We start from the raw sequence: 18,850 nt of genomic DNA, 5'->3' as shown, positions 1-18,850 counted from the left end.
GGTGCAGAAGATAATGACTGATCAATGTCTCCAGCTAACAGCCTACAACGCGCTCCTTCGATTTCTCTTGTCATACCTAATCAGTGATCCTTCACGGCATAATGTCTGCAGGAAATCCATGTATGTATCTTATTCTATGATATAGCGTGAGAAGCATACTGACAAGGCTCTCAGTTGTGAGCTCAGGACGGAACCACGCCGTCCCCAACACTGGATTCTTTCGCAATCATTCTGGGAATACACCCCAAGGCCAATACGCTCGCGATGTTATTTCGAACCATCCCCTACAAGACAGCAAAGTAAACGTACAGCTACCAACACCGCTGTCTTGTCTGGGAAAGGAAGGCGAGCTAGTTGAATGCACTTCTTGTGGTCAGAAATCTATCACTCGAACCAACAGAGTGATTACGATTACTACGCAGTTGGCATTCTCCTTTCATATCTGTGGAAATAAAAACTGGTGCTCATGATCATAGTGTCGCAGCTATTGGCATGTTCTTTGTATCCGGAATATTCTGCTGGATACCATATGTTAGCGATGGGTCTCGGGTGAAGGCCGTCGAGCATAGATGCGGGGTGTGTGGGGTGTTGTTGGCGAGGTGGAGTGTGACGAGACATAAGGTCAAAGTTTTTCCAAGGAGAGCACAGAGGCAACCTGAAATTGAAGCCAGACAATAAGGTAAGGAGACGGAGAGAATACCAAATGCTGGTTGGGCATCACAGCAGAGAGGGAAGAAACTGCTCTTTCCATATTAGAAGCTGGAGACAGTAAGACGTCGATTTAAGACACTAGTCCCTCGTCTGCGCCTACCTATCAATATGACCCATGTGGTATCCTAAGAATAGAGTATACCATTGAGTTGCGTTTTTTGTGCAAATCCAAGCCAGTCAGATTTTTCTTGAACGGCATTCCATCCCCTCTCTCCGAACAAAGCATTATTTTCCCATCGTCTCGCAAGAACCAGCCTCATTATTCGCCTGGGATCCCAACCAAGATAAACCTGTCCAACACCCGAAACCCACGACCAAAGCACCCCAAAATTTTGTAAACAGTATAAATTTGACGGCCAACTCAAAATGGTCTCCCAACCCTTGTTTCCGCATTCCTTTTTCGAAAGCGTCCACGGACTCCTTGTCGGACCAGCCCATTCTTTCCGTTTCTGCCTTGATGCTCTTTGTGACATTGATTACCTTCAATATTAGACTTGGGTCAAATATCTGTTCCCAGTATTTGTCCTTTCGTCCAGATCGCAACTGAGGAGACGTGCAGAAGCCGAGAGAGCTGTGGCAGGAGCCGATTCCTCGCATGGCGGTAACACTCGAGGGGAACTTATGAAAGGGGTGGAGCGAGGGTCTGAAAGATCGTTGGAGGGCTCGAGATATCGGAATTCTACGCATAGAGGTAGAGGGTGACATGGAGATGCTTTGTAGTTGTGTTTGGCAAAAGCGCGAGGCAGGAATGCGGGTCATCTACTCATAATTGATTGTTAGAGTTCATTATAGTAATTTTGTGAAGAAATGAAGTACTTACGCTCGAACACATTCGTTGTCATTCGGGGTGAGAGGTTGGAGTGAAAAATGAGGGTTGTGTTTTCGAGATTATCGATGTCGGTAGGAGGGGCGTGCCGCAAGCAAGGGGTAAATGGTGGAAGGCAATTTTGGTTTTTATTCGCTACTTGATCAGTGTAAGAATGATTATCGAGACCGCTCGACTCATCGTCTGAAACCCGCGCTAAAAGCCATTGTGAAAGAAGTATTTCGAGGTGAGTTGTGTCAAAGATCCTATCATGTGATACCCAATCAGACTCTCGATATAGATATACTTTCGGGAGAATCTATTTATGTCTCAAATCTTGGGAGATTCAGAGAGCACGTACACTGTAACTCAACGAAGTACAACCTCAACGACTCTCATAAACTTTCACCTGATCAACCTTACACCCACCATCTCGACTATGTCCACAATTCGCACAGTTGCTCTCCCACATACCAATCGCCGCTGCTGGATCACTGTCTGTCTGATCACACTGACACTTCTCATGGTCAGCACAAAACTATAAGCATCAACCGTTCCATGGGACTCACACAAAACCACACTTGCACCCATCCATACGATGCAACCGAAGACGGACTACGAGGCGAATCCACGCAACGTTTTCCATTCTTCTTGATCGGGGTAGATATCTGTGAGAACTCGATCGGATCACTGTCGATTAAAGTTGAAGAAGTTGACGTCTGACTCGCCTCTGCGTCCACTGGCGGAGAAACAGGAGGGTTTTTTGTTCGAAGCAATTCAGAATCTCGATTGCTAGCTTGATTATACGGACGACCACGCCTCTTTGCTGGACCTCGGGGCGTGTCTTCAACATCAGTCAAGATCTCAGTATCACATGGCGTCCGTCTTCCAGCAGGCACTTGACCCGCATGCCTCACATCCTCATCCTCATCCTCGCTCTTCTGACTTGCACTATGCACGCTATGACATTCCTCCGGCGGGACAGACAAAGTTGGAGTGCGCTTCACACGATGGGAAAGGTTATCCGAAGTGACGAAGCCCACAAAGCTATACGCCGGATTCTGGGGTAATAGATCCCAAACAGCGACTGGCATTCGAAGTAAGAGTAGTGTTGAGAAACTCTGGTAGACGCCTTCGATGCGGATATCTATAGCTTCTGAAGGGAGGTTCCGGAGTAATTCGGTCCATTGGGGAATATCGAGTGCGTCCCGTTCCAGCCGGATTGCTAGCAGAATTTGAGCGGTAGGAGCTGGAAGTTTTCAGTCTTTGGATGTGGCATTGGGAAAAGTGGGGATGTTTACCTTTGTGCTCTGCATTTCGCTTGCGTTTTTTGGAAGTGAGATTTGTACTCGGAGCAGGAATATCCCACGGCACGGGGCCCGGAGAAGAGGACGAAGGCGTGTCTGGACCGTCGCTAGCACTCGGTGTCGATGAGAATTCTCGTTTCGGCAATGGAGCAAGCAAGATACTCCTCCGTGGTTCAGTTTCGCAGATAATACTATAGATAGGAGTCCTCCGTGGCTGATGTTCAGGGATAAAATGGCCGTCTCTCGTTTCGAGGAATTTGCCATACTCATCTGTGCGTAGATCCGGGGTCCAGCATTTTAGCTTGGACAGAACTCGAGAATGCAGCTCTCCAACGGAGAATGAACCTCCTTCCAATTTTCTGGCCAGCATTTCTGTGAGTGCTTTTGTGAAAGAATGCTTGTCGACTTCAGGGGCTATGGTTTCATATCCACAAGCGGCAATTGCCTCCACGACGTGACGTTTTCTACCGGAGCCAGTGATTGGTCCGGCAGCAGAATAGCAACAATCATAGAGGAGAAGAACATCTGCTTCTGCTTCTTCAAACATGGACTGAATACCTCCAGAAGCAATGACTGTTTCAAAACTCCTCCGATTCCTGCAAAGCAAAATAGTGAGAATCTCCGTGACATTGCAACATATCGAAGGACAATGAACTTACGCACACCACATAGTGGAATTGTTCGCATCTAGAGCTCTCCTCGCATGACCAGCGTAATAGAAGATAAACAGTGTATCATCCTCGTCCGCATCAAGGAAGTCAATGACACGGCTTTTGAGCGCTTTATCAGGCGTCTTTACACTAGGTATCCTATATTCTTCGACATCAAAATTGTACTTATCCTTCAAGAGACTTCTTAAAGGTCCAACTTCTCGCCATACTCCCAAATCATCGTCTTCCCAGGAGACAAGTAGAGCGCAGACTCGCGTGTAGCGGCTTTGATGGCGTGTCGGCCATACGGCTTGGACAGCGGCGTCCAGATCAGCACCGAGGGTGTGGATGTTTGGGATGTGGAACTCGGTGCAAGAGATGTCATGAGCTGCTGGCCATAGTCGGATGAAACCACTGTCTTGGCTATCCTGTTGGCTGTATTAAGAAAGAAGCTCAGATATCAAGGAGGAAATCCAGACCTTTTCAACTGTCGTGACGGACGACTCGCTTGCGAGCCGAATTTGGTCTGGTCCCCGTTCATCCATTGTCAATGCAGAGATTGACAAGTAACTAGATGATAGAAGAGCTGATGCTACGAAAAATTGCTTAATTGAAAGCTCTGGATCGAGCTGTGAGGGTTTCAGTCAAAAAAGCACTTTACAAAAAGTAATGAAGCATGAGGGATATGGAAGTGGCCTCAATTCGCAGGTATCAGAGGAAAACTTTCTCTGCTGACAAGACTTGGTCGGCCATGGCCAATCTCTGCTGCTGCTCGGTGAGCATTTCGAGATGGTACATCTGCATGTTTCATGCGGGGCCATGTAATGTGATTGGCAAATTGGTAATCGGCGTATCCAATTGGTGACAACATCTTCTTGTGGATCTAAATCTTTGCTCAGACAGACTCGAAATGTGATTGGGGATGTGTTGTCTATGTTTCTGAGAATGATAAGTGCCGAGTCATTTGTTCAGGTATCCATAGAATGATGTCGTAGAAGGTTCTTCCAGCACGACTCACTCAAGAACAGACCAAATTCTATATTCCAATCATAACCACGAAATGCAAACAAAAGTGATTTAAGAACATGCACTGGTGACAAGGCTGGTAAGCATTTGGATGCTGTCACGTGTGCTTCCGGCATCATTGGCACGGAGCCTTCTTGCAACTGATCTCGAATTTTTGAGACTCCCAGATACCGACCGCCCTGTCTAGAATACATACCCTTTCCGAGAGACAAACCTATATAGCCCTGTGGCTTACGAGACGCCCATTCCATCGCCTACCCAGCACTTCCGTAGTTCAAATTACCCATACTCCGCCGCCATGATAAGAAGGAAATCAACTCCAACCCACTCCCACTATCCTTTTATAGAACCGGAGTAACTGTATTAATGAACGCCTGATACTGCTCTTCTTCGCTGACGAACTTCTTTGGTGGCTTGACGGCCTTTGGAATGGGCGTAGAAGTAGTCGTGGCCCATGGTGTAATCTGATGATTTATTTGATCACCCTTCTCGGCTTCTTCAATACTTTCCACTGGTGGGGTCTGCTCTTTATCCTTGGGCAAACGCATAGCGAGCAAAACGTATTCAGCCCTGGTAGCATTGTCCATGACATCGTCCATATATCTCCGCACCTCTTCAGGTGGAGCGACGACTTTCTGTAGAGCTTCAAGTTGACGCCCTTGATACGCAAACAGTCGAATGGTGATCGGCTGATAGTAATCGAGCTCGGGATCGTAGCTCGGAGAGTCCGCACTACTACCTTTACGAACAATCAAAAATGACGCAATGACCTGGCCACCAGGAAGATATTCCAGAATGCTGTGTCTTGGAAATTGATACCGGTCGCCATTTCCACCCGCAAATTCGAAGACAACATTTGTGATGTCGGGTTTCGTAGAGGGAACTGGGCCCTTGGAGCGGAGAGCTTGTGGCTGAGGTTGCTCAGGCTTGGCTGGGTGTGATATCGAAGTCGGTGCTACTTTCGGAGCCACAGGGGAGGTCTGCATAGGACGAGCCGTGCTGTGACCGTTGGTTTGAGGGACAGCAGAGGCTGGAGGTGGCGGAGGAGGTTGTGTTGGTCGTTGTATAGGTTTAGCTTCTGCTTCACGAAGCTTTTGTATACGAGTAAGCTCATCGATATGAGCCTGAAACTTCCTTAATTGGTCTGGCGAAGCTTCTCCATTTGCCACCGTTTTCATCAGCGCCTTCAAATCCGGATCAGTCGCAGCTCTCTCTGCCAACATTTGAATAACCGGATCACTTCTTCCAGAAGGCGGTGGTGGCGGCGCAGTTGTATGACCATTTATAGGAGATTGTACCTGCGGATTGCTCGTGGATTGAGATGACGGGCGGCCATTCAGTGCAGAAGAATTGGGTTGAGCACCGACAGGTGTGATGCTGCCAGTTGGTGTATTTGTATTTGCCATTTGGACGTCTTGATTCCGAGGAGATACTGGCGGAGCGGGTTGTGGAGGAGGATTTGGCTTCTGCAGAATAGGAGCAGGAGTAGGTGGTGGAGGCATCATTCCACCAGGAGGACCATATTGTATTATAGGGCGATACATAGGTTGCTGGGAGGTATGAATTGCAGACTGCAGAGGAGCTGCCTTTACGGCAAACATCGTTGCCTCGAAACTATGAGGGTCTGCAGATATAGTGACCGGACCCAACTTTGTCATAGACTCTTTCGGAGGATTATTGGGGGGAGCTTCTGGAGCACCCTTTCTCTTCGTTGGTTTCGTCCAATATTTCTCGAAGATGCCTTCGCTCAGCCATTTTTGTCGTGAACGGTGTAAGGACTCAGATAAAACACCACTATTATATTTATTAGTTTCAATCTGATAGTCAAGAAGTATTGTGTGATATGGGTAAAAAGGTAGGAAGAGATGTAAGCTCCACGAGCTGGAGGGGTGGCTAGCTAACCTCTCGGCGATTGTTTGAAATGTGTCTTCAGGCAGATTTTCTGGCTGCGGAGAATCGATCGTTGGTAGAGGCTTGCCAGGCGCAATACTCTGAGGTAAAATCTCTTGCACCAGAGGCTGGGTAGGCGGCAGCGTTGGTATCTGGGTTTGAGCTGGCTGTTGGGGAGGCGTCGACGATCGCTTTTTGCTGGCAGACTCCACACGCGCAGCGCGGGCCGGTAGTTTTCTCTTCCTCTCCATCGTCGTTGTCGTTCTGTAGAAGGACTCCGACGATGTTCGGTGGTCGTGACGCGTTTGGTCGCGGTGGGAATTTATCGAGAGGGATTGAGCTTTTAAACGAAGAGTGAAGCAAGTGTTGGAGAACGTCAAACATCAATCAGCACAGCCGAGCATTTGTATCCAACCCAACATCGATCCAGCCCGGAATCCAACACCACAAAAGTTCGCTCTGGATAGTATGAAGGATGGAACGTTGACGCAATCAATTCGTTAGAGCCCTTGCCATAATGTAAGTCGGGTCCTTGCTTCGTAACCTTGCGTCTATTGTTGTATTGTGAATCAAGACTCGCACCCTGAAAGTCTCACCCTCATACAAGGTTTCCACCACAGACCTCGGAATTAGTTTGTTTGCTTTGTTCAACTGCAGCCAAGAAAAGTTATCAGTGGCTATTGTACTATTTCTGACATTTTCTAGCTGTGACAATTCCTTCAAAGAATGGCCCCTCTTGCTTCAATTTTCAAGAAGGCCTATTATACACTTTTCTTTGGTATCATTCTCTACGTTTCGGCATTGTTTGCTCTTACAAATCCATGGCTACAGCGGCAGTATGTTACACCACACTGTGATGGTTAAATATTAATGGGTCTCTTAGTGCTTTGTATGTTCACAAGCTTCACACTGCGTACTGGGTCGACCACAATGTACCGGAGCAATTCGGGTTTGCGAGCAAGTGTTCCAGGAGATCCCACCATCCGTCAATACTTGTTAACAATACCCAGAGAACCAAATAACGCCTTTTAACTTCCTTACGCCGGACCATGAGACCATATACGCGTGGCACGTGCTCCCCTTGGGACTCTATGCCAGACACGAGGCAGAGATGCTACGACAGCCATCCGGACTTTCAGAAGATATTACGCAGATGAAGTCATTCCAACTTCTCAGAGATGACCCAGATTCAAGATTGATCATAAATTGTTTGTGCTCTATCGTGCCGTCATGAACGCTGCTAACCCATCATTAGTTCATGGTGTATGGCCACTTGGCATGTTGAACAACTCACGCTAACCATTATAGAACGCAGGCAGTGTAGCCCAAGGTTGGCGCACCGATTGTTATCGATCGTTGTCAGATGGTAGTACTTCGAACATCCACATCCTCGCTATCGACTATCGAGGGTTTGGTCTTTCGACAGGATCTCCCACTGAAGATGGATTAATCATCGACGGAGTTGCTACAGTAGACTGGGCCTTAAATGTCGCAAAGGTGCCCGCAAGTCGAATTGTAATCCTTGGCCAAAGCCTTGGAACTGCAGTCACAGCTGGCGTGGTGGAGGTCTTTGCCCAACGAGGTGTAGATTTTGCAGGAGTGGTTTTGGTTGCTGGTAAGACTCACGCATGAAATGGCTACCATATCATTTTCCTGCTACTCAGTGCGCTCCCATGAGGAATAGACATTTTCAAAAAGGAAAATTGCTAACCCAGAAATGTTGAAATTAGGCTTCAGTAACCTTCCCGATCTCCTGACGAAGTATTCCATCGCCGGATATCTTCCTATTCTTTCTCCAATAGGACCTTATCCCAGACTGAAGAAAATATTAAGAGATCACATCATCGACAAATGGCCATCTACAGAGCGCCTAGCAAACTTTGTCCGTCTGAGCAAGAGAGTGAGATTGTTCATCCTTCACTCAAAAAATGACCCGGAAATCCCATGGACAGAATCTGAGGCTCTGTTCGCGGCCGCAGCAAATGCAACTACGGATGGAGGCATGGAAGTTGAATTGTTCAAGAAGATGAAGGCTCGGACGACAGTTGACATGGGAGATGGGACTTTCATTAGCACTTGGAAAACAGGCGGAGATAAAATTATAAGAGAAGAGATTGTGGCTTATGGTCGTAAGTAACCTCTCCTGATGGCAGTTTGAGCACTAGTAACTTTTGAAAGATCATAGCAGGATTCTAACTTATGCTCCAGTCGCTCTGGCTGCACTGAAAGCGTTTGACTTTGATGGCTGAGAGTAGAGAAGCGTTGTGTGGAGTGTACGAAGTGAACTGGTAGGACCTGTGGAGCTGTGTAAGAAAGCTAGTACATAATTTGATAGACGTCCTCTTCGCTGTCCCTAGAAGATAATGAAATAATGTCTCCATTTTATCATGTCTTTTTGGTATCTGTTCCCTGCCACCAACGATTGTCTCAGGAACTGCGACTACTTACACACTAATCCAACAGAGCAATATCTTCAAGATAATTCTGCTGTTCTTTTGGTGGGATGCCTAAATTTGTCTCGTTTCAAAGAGGAACGGCAGTCAGCAAGTTTGATGGGTATTCGTTCCAGATGGCTGATTCAAGCCTCGCGTCGGCGTATTCCGATAACTTTCTGTAGATTGTAGTTACCTCATAGTGCAAAATGATAGCTGCCCCTAAGTAGGTACTAGGTACCTAGGTAGACAGGAGGGGTCCTATTCACGTGACCCTCAAAATGCCACTTTTAAGCCGGTTCACCCCGCCATTTTGCCCACACAGAAACAGCTATTCCGCGAACAGGCTCACGACATGGCGGACGAATCGAAAATTGATGACCCTGCTACGAGGCAGGAAGCTGCAGCAGAAGTCATCAAAGAAGCAAAAGAAGCTCCGCCAACTGCGCAGGTCGACGACGAAGACGAGGATGAAGCAGAAGACACAGTTGCGACTGGGAGCCCAGCCTCTGGCGCAGCAGCTAAGAAGAAAAAATCGAAGAGGAAGCGCATAAAGAATGCCTTGACTGGCGGGTCTTCTGGATCCTCTGAAGCTTCAGGGAGCTCCCAATCCGATATCTCGAAGCTCATGAACGGTCTGAGCAAGGACCAGTTAACAGAGCTCGTGAAGATGAATCCAGGCTTGGCACAACAACTCGGCGTAGGCACAGGAGGAGACTTGACAATGACAAAAGAAGCTACGGCTGCGATGAAGAAGATGAGCTTAGAGGAGATCATGTCTGGGTTGGCCTCGAGTGGGAAGAATGTCAAGGATATGGGACAATACAAATTCTGGGCGACGCAACCAGTGCCCAAATTCGGAGAGAGCTCAGAGAAGATTGTGGAGGGCCCCTTTAAGATTATCGAGCCCGAACAAGTACCTAAGGATCCAGGACCATTGGTGGATGGCTTCGAGTGGGTGACCATGGACCTGTTGCAAGATGGGGAACTAGAAGAAGTGTTCCAATTGCTGTCTGGACACTATGTGGAAGACGATGAGGCTATGTTCAGGTTCAATTATTCGAAATCCTTTCTCAAATGGTTTGCTGCACTTCTCCCCGCTGAGGCAAAGCTAACAACTCCAGGGCACTTCTTTCTCCAGGCTGGACGAAAGATTGGCATGTTGGCGTACGAGCCAGTGCATCCCGCAAGCTCGTCGCATTCATTTCGGCCATACCCGTCGCTTTACGTGTACGAAAGAAGGTTCTGAAGGCATCCGAAGTCAACTTCCTCTGCATACACAAGAAGCTTCGGGCTAAGAGACTGGCACCCGTACTCATCAAGGAGATCACAAGGAGATGTTACCGTCTGGGAACTTGGCAAGCTATTTATACTGGCGGTGTCGTGTTGCCAAAGCCAGTCAGCACATGCAGATACTTCCACAGATCAATTGACTGGCAGAAGCTGTACGAAGTTGGCTTCAGTCCACTTCCGCCGAACAGCAAACCTCAGTATCAAGTTCGAAAATATGCTCTCCCAGACCATACAGCAACCAAGAACCTCCGAGCTATGGAGGAAAAAGACATCGATGGTGTACTTGAGTTATTGAAGTCGTATTTGGCAAGATTCGAAATGGCACCTATCTTCACCAGAGATGAGGTTGAGCATTGGCTCCTCTATAAAAAGGATTCAACAGACGAGCAGGTCATCTGGTCCTATGTCGTTGAGGTAGGTAACTTCTCCCCTAATTGTTTTACAATGCTAATCTTTCCAGGATCCCGCCACGAACAAGATCACTGATTTCTTCTCATTCTACTGCCTCGAATCGTCAGTAATCAACAACTCGGCTCACAAACTCGTCCGCGCCGCTTACCTCTTCTACTACGCGACCACGGCCTGCCCATCTCTTACACCCTCATCCACCCGTACCGACCTCTCCAAGCGTCTGAACGAGTTAGTGAACGATGCTCTGATTCTTGCTAAGAAATACAAATTCGACGTCTTCAATGCCCTCACATTGCTGGACAACAATCTATTTCTGGAGCAGCAGAAGTTTGGAGCTGGAGATGGGCAACTGCATTATTATTTGTACAATTATAATGCGAATCCGATCGCTGGAGGCGTGAATGCGAGAAATCAAATCGATGAGAGCGGAAGTGGGATTGGAGTAGTCATGTTGTAGGCGGATGCGGAAAAAGAGATCCGAAAGGAGAAGTGAGAGAATGTTGCATATGGTGGCGTTGTATGGGTTTTGTTGATAGGATGCATATACCAAGCGATGCCTATAGTCTCACACCTGTGCTCTGTCATTGTACTGTGATTAGTGAGTTTGTTGGGCACGGTGGCCCCAATTGGGTGTCTAACCTTGGACCCGACAATTCTAGTCGATTCTTAATAAACAAAGTTGGTCCATATAACATATAAAACGTCTCGTACATATCCTGTGTGCGCTTCAGACATTAAAGGTGAAGAAAGAGCGCTCACTTACAGTCCAGAGGCTTGAATGTCTAAAGACGAGATTATTATCAATAGAGGCATAATCCTTGATCCGGGTCCCAACATCTTGCAAGTCAGAATTACAGAAAGTAGAAAATACATTGCAGTAAGTGAAGCCGACTTTATAAAAGCATCTCCATGAACAGAAAATCAATTATGCATTTCATGTACCGAAAACAACACAATACGCCCATCCCACCATCTATTATTTCCACTACTCAAACACACCTACTCACTTCCCCTTCTCCCCCTTCTCAACCATCCCCTCAATCATCTCATTATGAAACTGCCACTCCTCCAACATAAAAACATGCCCCGTCCCCTCCCTGATAACCGCCGTCCCCGGCTTCAACATCTCAATCAACTTCCTTCCATGCGGCACACTAATCATATTATCCCCCGTCCCATGCAAAACCATAATCCGCTCCCTCCCCACCTTATCCCCAATCTCCTTCAACTGCCCCGCGCTCTTGCGATGCCATCCTGCTGCTACGGCTTGCATCATGAACCCCTTCTTCTGGAACCCCTCGAGATCCAGCCGTTTTGAGAGTTCCTGTGCGGCGAAACGCTCGTAGTTCGATGTGAACATGGAGTATTTGCCGGAGGGCGGGAGGACCACGTTGGGCGTTGAGGAGGTGGGGACGATGGTATCGTCGGGGCGAGCGAGCCAGGCGTCGGAGAACAGCATTCGGGCGGCGTCGGTGACGGAGCGGTCGAGGGATTTGGGGAGGAACATGCTCACGCGGGTTTTCATGTTCTCGAGGAAAGTGGTGGTGTTTTCGATGGCGGCGGCGGTGGAGATGAGATTTAGAGAGGCGATTCGTTCGGGGATTAGGTAGGCCTGAGAGAGTATGTGAGATGGGACTTATGGCGGGGAAATGAGGAGGGTACGAGTTCTTGGGCGATCATGCCGCCCATTGATACGCCTGATACGTGTAGCTCGCGCTCAGCGGTCCAGCCGAGATGGTCTATGATCTCGATGAGGTCTTTTGCCATTTCACTTGTGGAGTACCTCATTAATGGCTTGTCGGATTTGCCCATTCCTGAGTGGTGTTAGTTATGTATTGTCTTCTTGAGAGCTCAGGTAGTATAACCAACCTCGATTATCGAATACGAGAGAAGAGTACTTTTCTCCATTTTCATGTCCGAAATGCATAGTTTGTCTTTGCCACGCCGTCTATGATATATTAGTTATTTACCACCTAGATTGACATGTTTCCGTACCTTTACTGATCCTAATCCCATGATCCACTGGAAACTGTCAGTCTCATCACGTGACCCTTGGAAGTCGACTTGGAGTGACCAATGTGGAAGACGAGGAGCAGACGGACAATCATCTTAATCGGACCAGAGCCATGGACTTCCCAGTTAATCTTGAACGGCCCTCCCCTTCCTGCAGCTACTGGAAGGTAGCCACTCTGAGTAGGGGTGAGTTTCCATATCGTGTCTGGATACGACGGATGTGCAAGGATTTCAGCAACCGTTGGACGTTGAGCAAGACTTTCCCTGCCATGCGTTAGCTGTATAGAGCTTCAGAGGAGAGGACACTCTTGCATATTGTATATCAACGTGGTTAACAGTAGTTTACACGTTGTTGATCTTGGATGCTTGAGCTTTTGGTTTCAGACAAGTGCAAGCCTCGGTCTAGATATTCGCTTATTTTAGCGGGAGATCGGCGGATTGGCAGAATCTCCGACATCTTGGTCAGATCTTTTTTCTTCGCTTTACCTTCCTCGAAAGACACCTCCAGCTTTGCATTCCCTTCTTCCTCACTTTGGACTCTGCAAATACAGTAGTCTCTGATGTGAATATAGTCAGCTATGGTTTTGTTATAGCAAGTGTCATCTACATATCTACATATCACGTGGGACGAAGGTGGATCTCCCCGCATGTGTGGGGCTACACAACGTCAAACATCTGTTTTGCTTTCATTTGGGTCCTCTTGCTCTTGTTCATCTCCCTGTTGTCATCATTTGGACCTCTAATTCATTCTCTTTCATAGTGTAAACACACAACGAGGGCAAGAATACTTCTAGTTTGCCAGACGATATCCCGCATATTCGGTTCAGTGCGCACCGAGCCAAGTGGCTCATGATCTGCAGAAAGTGGACGACGAAAGATAGTTATATTCAGTGATTCCCATCTCGTCTACGACATCTCACTTTGATCTAAAACCTAAGTCATGATGGTTGAGATCCAGTCTATCACTTTTGAACATCATCGAGAGAGCTTGGGTATTGGGGAAACAAACCCGAGGATATCATGGTCATTCACAGGAAATGCACAAAATTGGATTCAATCAGCTTACGAATTGGAGATCTCGCATGGAAGTCATGGTAGTATCCAACCAGAGAAATATCGAGTCGAATCGTCACAATCAGTCCTGGTACCATGGCCAAGCAAAACGTTGAATGCCCGAGATACTGTGCGAGTTAGGGTAAGAGCGTTTGGTACAGATGGATCAACCCCAACGGATTGGTCAGACTGGAATAGCCTCGAAGTCGGTCTTCTGGCCCGTGAAGATTGGCAAGCTCATGTCATCGCCGCTCCCAGGACATTGACACCTAGCAAATCTTTGAGGCCAGCACTCTTCCGAAAAGAGTTTCGCTTGGAAAAACCAATACGCTCAGCTCGATTATATGTTACCTCGTATGGTATCTATGAAGCTCACATGAACGGGAAAAGGGTCGGAGACCATGTCTTAGCGCCAGGATGGACCGCATATAAGTACCGCCTGAACTACCAGACACATGACATCACAGACCTGTTGAAGCAAGGTGACAATGCGATAGCTGCTGAAGTCGGTGAAGGGTGGTATTGTGGGAGATTGGGATTCAATAGAGGATGGAGATGCCTTTACGGGGACAGACTTTCTCTCTTGGCCCAAATCGAGGTCACCTACCAGGACAACGAAATCATGAGAATAGGTACCGACAACTCATGGAAAACGTCTGTCGGGCCTATCATCTCATCTGAAATATACGATGGGGAAGCTTACGATGCATCTCTTGAGATAGACGGATGGTCATCGCCCGTTTTTGAAGATCACCAATGGTCTGGTGTCGAGGAGCTAGACTTCCCCAAAGCACAGCTTATCGCACCAGAAGGACCTCCTGTCCGAAAGACCGAAGTTGTCAAGGCGCAACAAGTCATCAAGACGCCATCTGGCAAGTATGTCGTGGATTTCGGACAGAATCTTGTCGGCTGGTTGCGTGTTCATGTTTCAGGGCCCAAAGGGCACACCATATCCTTCACACACACCGAAGTCCTCGAGAATGGCGAAGCAGCAACACGTCCGCTACGTGACTGTAAAGCAAAAGATAGCCTCACCCTATCAGGAAAGCCGATTACCTGGAGTCCGAAATTCACTTTCCATGGATTTCGCTATGTTCAAGTCGACAACTGGCCCACAGCCGAGCCAAAATTGTCAGATCTCGAAGCAATAGTCATTCACACCGATATGCAGGAAACAGGTTCCTTTACCTGCTCTGACCCCATGGTCAACAAACTCCACGAAAACATCCGCTGGGGGATGCGCGGAAACTTCGTTAGCATACCAACCGATTGTCCCCAACGAGACGAACGGCTCGGCTGGACGGGAGATATCCAGATTTTCTGCCCTACAGCCAACTTCCTCTACAGTACCACGGGCATGCTCTCAAGCTGGCTGAAAGATCTAGCGGTAGAACAAATCCACGATCTCAACGGCGTAGTCTCAGTCATCGTCCCAAACATCTTGCCAAAAGGATACACCATGCCTCAAGCAGCCTGGTCAGACGCTGCAATAATGACACCATGGGATCTATACACCTCATCTGGCGACATCTCCATTCTACGAACTCAACATGAAAGCATGAAAATATGGCTTGAAAAGGGCGTTGCTCGACAAGAAAACGGACTCTGGGATCCAAATGGTCATCAATTAGGAGACTGGCTAGATCCAGCCGCACCTCCCTCTGAACCCGGAAACGGAAAAACAGACCCCCATCTTGTAGCCAATGCCTACCTCGTGCATATAACCCATCTCATGTCGCTCATCAGTAATGTCCTCTCCCTCTCGTCCGACGCAACACACTACGCCAGCGAAGCCGAACGCCTCAAGAAGCTATTCCAAGACGAATACAGTGCGTCAAATCCCACCCTCTTTCTGTACTCATACTAGAAGCCTCCATCTTCGAAATTATCCCTAGAAGTCTGCTCATAGAAGCATCTTCCCAGCTCTCAAATCTCCAACAAAACCACACACTAACACACCAACAGTAACACCCAACGGCCGCCTCGCCCCGGACTCCATGACGGCCCTCGCCCTCGCCATAACATTCAACCTCTTCGCCTCCCCCACACACCTGACCTCCGCAACCACCCGCCTATCAACCCTCGTCCGCACCTCCAAATTCCGCATCGCCACCGGTTTCGTCGGCACACCGCTCATCCTCCCCTCTCTCACCAAAGTCGGGAAAGTCCAGCTAGCGTACAAAATGCTGCTCCAGACCCGCTGTCCGAGTTGGTTGTACCCGATTACTATGGGTGCTACTAGTACGTCTTCCTCCCTCTACCCCTTCCTCTATCTCCTCCTTCTCCGTGTTTGGAAACTAAAATAAACACCAGCAATGTGGGAACGCTGGGACTCAATGCTTCCAAACGGGAGTATCAATCCAGGCGAAATGACATCCTTCAACCACTACGCTCTCGGTTCCGTCGGGGCATGGCTGCATTCCACCGTTGGCGGCATTTCGCCTCTGGAGCCGGGGTGGAAGAAGGTTCTTTTTGCGCCTAGGCCCGGAGGGACGGTTAGGACTGCTCAAGCGAGGTTTTTGAGCCCGTATGGGGTGGTGGGGTGTGAGTGGAACTTAATGGACGGGGACGGGGGCGGGGAAAGGGATGGAGAGGGGAAAGGGGAAGAGGGAAAGAAGAAGTTCTGGATGAGGGCTAGAGTTCCGCCGAATACGACGGCGGAAGTCAGGGTGCCCGGAAGGGAAGAGGTGGTGAGGGTTGAGAGCGGAGAGTATGAGTTTCGGAGTGAGTTTGTGGAAGAAGGGTGGCCGCCGAAGGCGATCTATGCGCCTTTTGCACAGTATGAGGATATGGATGATTGAGTATGAGAGGATAATCAAAAGTCTTTGTTATCAGGTACCTACGCTTGTTCAGAGTTGGGAGATGTGCGGAACATTAAGTCCATTTAATAGTTCCTCCAAATCAAAACTCATATTAAACCCAACACGCTCGAACAAACAAACATACAATGGTATCTATCACGCTCCCCTCCTATCCCATCCCATTCCATCCCATGCCTCACCACCCTAATACTGCTGCGGTTGAGCCACCATACCCGCCTGCTGCACATACCCACCCGCCGCGGCCCCACTCTGCCTCCCAATAACCTCCTTCTCATTCTGGATAATCGAGCAGCACGTACAACACCACGCCGTCATGCAATCCCCGCAGCCGCCGCCGTTGATGCCGAATTTGTTGCGGAGTTCCGTTCGGGCCATCCAGTTGAAGATCCAGCCGAGGCCGCAGCAGGATTGCACGCCGCACCACATGAGGCACTGTTTTGGTTTAGTTAGTGACGAAGAGAGGGGAGGGGAGGGGAGGGGAGGGAGATGTACGTCTTGGTTGAAGCGCTCGTAGCCGGCGAGGGAGGGGTCGCGGATGCGGTGTTGGGTTTTGCCGTAGACGAAGCAGGGGCAGAAGGTTGCTTTTAGGCCTGGGTGGTGTTAGAGTTGTAGTGGAATTGAAGGGGAAGAAAAGAACATACAGAGGTTGTCTGCCCCGGAGAAGCAGTCGAAGAGACCATTGTTCCACTCTTGACCTCCAGCGGTGACTGTCTTCTCCGTGTATTGCATTGGCTGCTGTTGACCTGGAGCTTTGGAATCCATCTTGGGAATTTGTGAGGGGGTATATTACTCGAAGAAATATGAAGTACTGTATAGAAATTGGGTATATAGCGATGATGAATAGAACACAACACAAGAAAAAATCTCAAGAAAAAATGATACAGAGATAATTTCCAGCCTTATGAAGTACCAGCTGAGAGAGTCAGCAATAGCTTCGCCGTAGGGGTCAAAACGCTCGAACCACCATGATCGACGAGTAGGAACCAGTGAGATGCACTCACAAGGGGTATCTCATCTCCACTCTGGCCTGAAATAGTATATCCCAGCAGACCCAGCCGTTGAAGGTTATGAACAGCCACTCAGAAGGCGCAGCACCAAGCCAATATCGGACAAAGTGCGACCCCAGACCAGGTAGGGCAAGGCCGTCTTGGCAGACGAGATAGGGCAGAGAGCGAAAGACGCCCCACCACATCTCACTGCCTCTTGTACCCTCTCAAAATATAATACGGGGGGATGCAGCCTCGTGAAGGGCGTGCATTGAGTTTTCAGTTACGGCTGAACATTGTGGCGTCAGCCTCGTCCGATTCCAGCAGTCAATTAGCGCATCTGCAGGCATTTGAAACGTCTGATATTCGTTTCATTGGTGCCATTCACGACGCTTGTCCCCGTTTGAAAGTACCGTTCGCCATTAATATTGGAACTCTCCGAAGCCGTGCATTGTGAGACCTTCAACCGTATGTTCATCTGATGACTATCTCCAGAGCTTAGCATCAAGAGATACTCTGCATCATCGCGAGATATTTTTGCTCATGATCACGTAGTCGGCCGCAACTTTCGTCCCATTCCGTAGGATTTTGGGTTGGGGTGAGAATTCGTCCTCCGCATAGCCTAACTTCTGATAAAAGGCGACTCCACGAGTATTACTCAGGAAGCAAGTCAGCATGACTTTTGCCGTCCCTGGGATCTTGTCTCCAATGACTTCAAGATACTGCATCAGGACCCTGCCAAGACCTGACCTGAATACGGTCAGCATCTAAAGACGTGGTCGAATAAGCGCGATGCCGAAAATCTTACCCTTGTAGAGCTGGGGAAAGATGGATTTCATAGCAATATATGACTGGATACTCGTCCTCGTACGTGGGCATGAAAGATAAGAAACCTTCGACTTGGTCGTCCAGTTTAACCAGGAGGTACTTCAGGTCGAGCAGTCTCATCTCCTTGCGTTTGGATCGAGGTTTCCATCCATCCTTGGACTTTCTGTAAGCTTCCCCACTAGTGCATTCGATAAGGTTGAAGCAGGCGTCGAAGTTGGTCTTTGGTAGTGTCTCTGCGGTCTGAAGCGTAATTTGATATTCAGCCTTGGTTGCGGGATGGATCCATGATCTCCACTGGTTGCTGCGCCACGATGTCAGATTTTGCTAAATGAAACCACTTCATCTTGAGATGTTCGAGATAGTTGATCCTTCGTGTGAACTTAGAATCATCATATTTTCAGCTCGTAGGCTGTGCCCCGCGGGGAGAATGTGATGAAGTGAGGTGAGGAAAGTGTGCTCACCTAGATGGGAGGTAGTCTGTAATGAATTGGTCTGAAGTCTTCGAATTCGCAATATCAATGTGGTCCTTCATCTTTGGAATCACATTCTTGAAGTTGTGAACATGTAAATCTGAGAAGGCTGGAAGAGGAGGAAGTTGGTTACATAGGCGCGCTTCAAAAGAA

At 48.4% G+C, this 18,850-nt stretch overlaps 9 protein-coding genes across 9 annotated transcripts; 3 read left to right on the top strand and 6 right to left on the bottom strand.

Annotated features, from left to right (window-relative positions):
• Window positions 1-877: 877 nt before the first annotated feature.
• On the bottom strand, window positions 878-1,793 carry LY89DRAFT_5804 (uncharacterized protein). Its single transcript, XM_018209056.1, has 2 exons — window positions 1,532-1,793; window positions 878-1,470 (listed from the first exon to the last, which is right to left on the bottom strand). The coding sequence occupies exons 1-2, from the start codon at window positions 1,541-1,543 to the stop codon at window positions 937-939; spliced, it is 546 nt and encodes a 181-aa protein (XP_018078247.1). The 5' UTR covers window positions 1,544-1,793; the 3' UTR covers window positions 878-936.
• Window positions 1,686-4,165, bottom strand: LY89DRAFT_776104 (uncharacterized protein). The gene is made up of 5 exons (XM_018222012.1): window positions 3,953-4,165; window positions 3,483-3,901; window positions 2,818-3,419; window positions 2,086-2,765; window positions 1,686-2,033 (listed from the first exon to the last, which is right to left on the bottom strand). The coding sequence occupies exons 1-5, from the start codon at window positions 4,016-4,018 to the stop codon at window positions 1,902-1,904; spliced, it is 1,899 nt and encodes a 632-aa protein (XP_018078246.1). The 5' UTR covers window positions 4,019-4,165; the 3' UTR covers window positions 1,686-1,901.
• A 247-nt stretch (window positions 4,166-4,412) lies between these two features.
• LY89DRAFT_703192 (uncharacterized protein) lies at window positions 4,413-6,889 on the bottom strand. Its single transcript, XM_018217303.1, has 2 exons — window positions 6,402-6,889; window positions 4,413-6,293 (listed from the first exon to the last, which is right to left on the bottom strand). The coding sequence occupies exons 1-2, from the start codon at window positions 6,638-6,640 to the stop codon at window positions 4,841-4,843; spliced, it is 1,692 nt and encodes a 563-aa protein (XP_018078245.1). The 5' UTR covers window positions 6,641-6,889; the 3' UTR covers window positions 4,413-4,840.
• On the top strand, window positions 6,776-8,768 carry LY89DRAFT_679175 (alpha/beta-hydrolase). The gene is made up of 8 exons (XM_018213820.1): window positions 6,776-6,908; window positions 7,095-7,225; window positions 7,273-7,346; window positions 7,400-7,597; window positions 7,645-7,652; window positions 7,698-8,004; window positions 8,120-8,518; window positions 8,568-8,768. Exons 2-8 carry the CDS (start codon window positions 7,116-7,118, stop codon window positions 8,636-8,638), a joined length of 1,167 nt encoding a protein of 388 aa, XP_018078244.1. The 5' UTR covers window positions 6,776-6,908; window positions 7,095-7,115; the 3' UTR covers window positions 8,639-8,768.
• Window positions 8,769-9,065: 297 nt separating this feature from the next.
• Window positions 9,066-11,284, top strand: LY89DRAFT_776101 (N-myristoyl transferase). The gene is made up of 3 exons (XM_018222011.1): window positions 9,066-9,901; window positions 9,946-10,528; window positions 10,575-11,284. Exons 1-3 carry the CDS (start codon window positions 9,177-9,179, stop codon window positions 10,980-10,982), a joined length of 1,716 nt encoding a protein of 571 aa, XP_018078243.1. The 5' UTR covers window positions 9,066-9,176; the 3' UTR covers window positions 10,983-11,284.
• Window positions 11,285-11,333: 49 nt separating this feature from the next.
• Window positions 11,334-12,892, bottom strand: LY89DRAFT_604130 (alpha/beta-hydrolase). The gene is made up of 6 exons (XM_018210342.1): window positions 12,851-12,892; window positions 12,628-12,802; window positions 12,521-12,547; window positions 12,395-12,473; window positions 12,188-12,339; window positions 11,334-12,137 (listed from the first exon to the last, which is right to left on the bottom strand). Coding segments are annotated over exons 1-6 (1,044 nt in total). The 5' UTR covers window positions 12,853-12,892; the 3' UTR covers window positions 11,334-11,528.
• Window positions 12,893-13,037: 145 nt separating this feature from the next.
• LY89DRAFT_703188 (alpha-L-rhamnosidase) lies at window positions 13,038-16,568 on the top strand. Its single transcript, XM_018217302.1, has 4 exons — window positions 13,038-15,420; window positions 15,557-15,832; window positions 15,905-16,135; window positions 16,193-16,568. Exons 1-4 carry the CDS (start codon window positions 13,479-13,481, stop codon window positions 16,390-16,392), a joined length of 2,649 nt encoding a protein of 882 aa, XP_018078241.1. The 5' UTR covers window positions 13,038-13,478; the 3' UTR covers window positions 16,393-16,568.
• Window positions 16,416-17,326, bottom strand: LY89DRAFT_679170 (PLAC8-domain-containing protein). The gene is made up of 3 exons (XM_018213819.1): window positions 17,055-17,326; window positions 16,906-17,003; window positions 16,416-16,845 (listed from the first exon to the last, which is right to left on the bottom strand). Exons 1-3 carry the CDS (start codon window positions 17,173-17,175, stop codon window positions 16,597-16,599), a joined length of 468 nt encoding a protein of 155 aa, XP_018078240.1. The 5' UTR covers window positions 17,176-17,326; the 3' UTR covers window positions 16,416-16,596.
• A 594-nt stretch (window positions 17,327-17,920) lies between these two features.
• LY89DRAFT_571810 (uncharacterized protein) lies at window positions 17,921-18,759 on the bottom strand (the record flags this gene model as incomplete). The annotated part of the gene is made up of 3 exons (XM_018208612.1): window positions 17,921-18,149; window positions 18,208-18,528; window positions 18,689-18,759. 3 exons carry the CDS (start codon window positions 18,757-18,759, stop codon window positions 17,921-17,923), a joined length of 621 nt encoding a protein of 206 aa, XP_018078239.1.
• Window positions 18,760-18,850: the final 91 nt, after the last annotated feature.

This window comes from Mollisia scopiformis (genome assembly GCF_001500285.1).
Source record: "Mollisia scopiformis unplaced genomic scaffold LY89scaffold_1, whole genome shotgun sequence".
Classification (NCBI taxonomy): Eukaryota; Fungi; Ascomycota; class Leotiomycetes; order Helotiales; family Mollisiaceae; genus Mollisia; species Mollisia scopiformis.
Note: the sequence above shows the minus strand (reverse complement) of the source record. Positions and strands in the feature narration are given on the sequence as shown.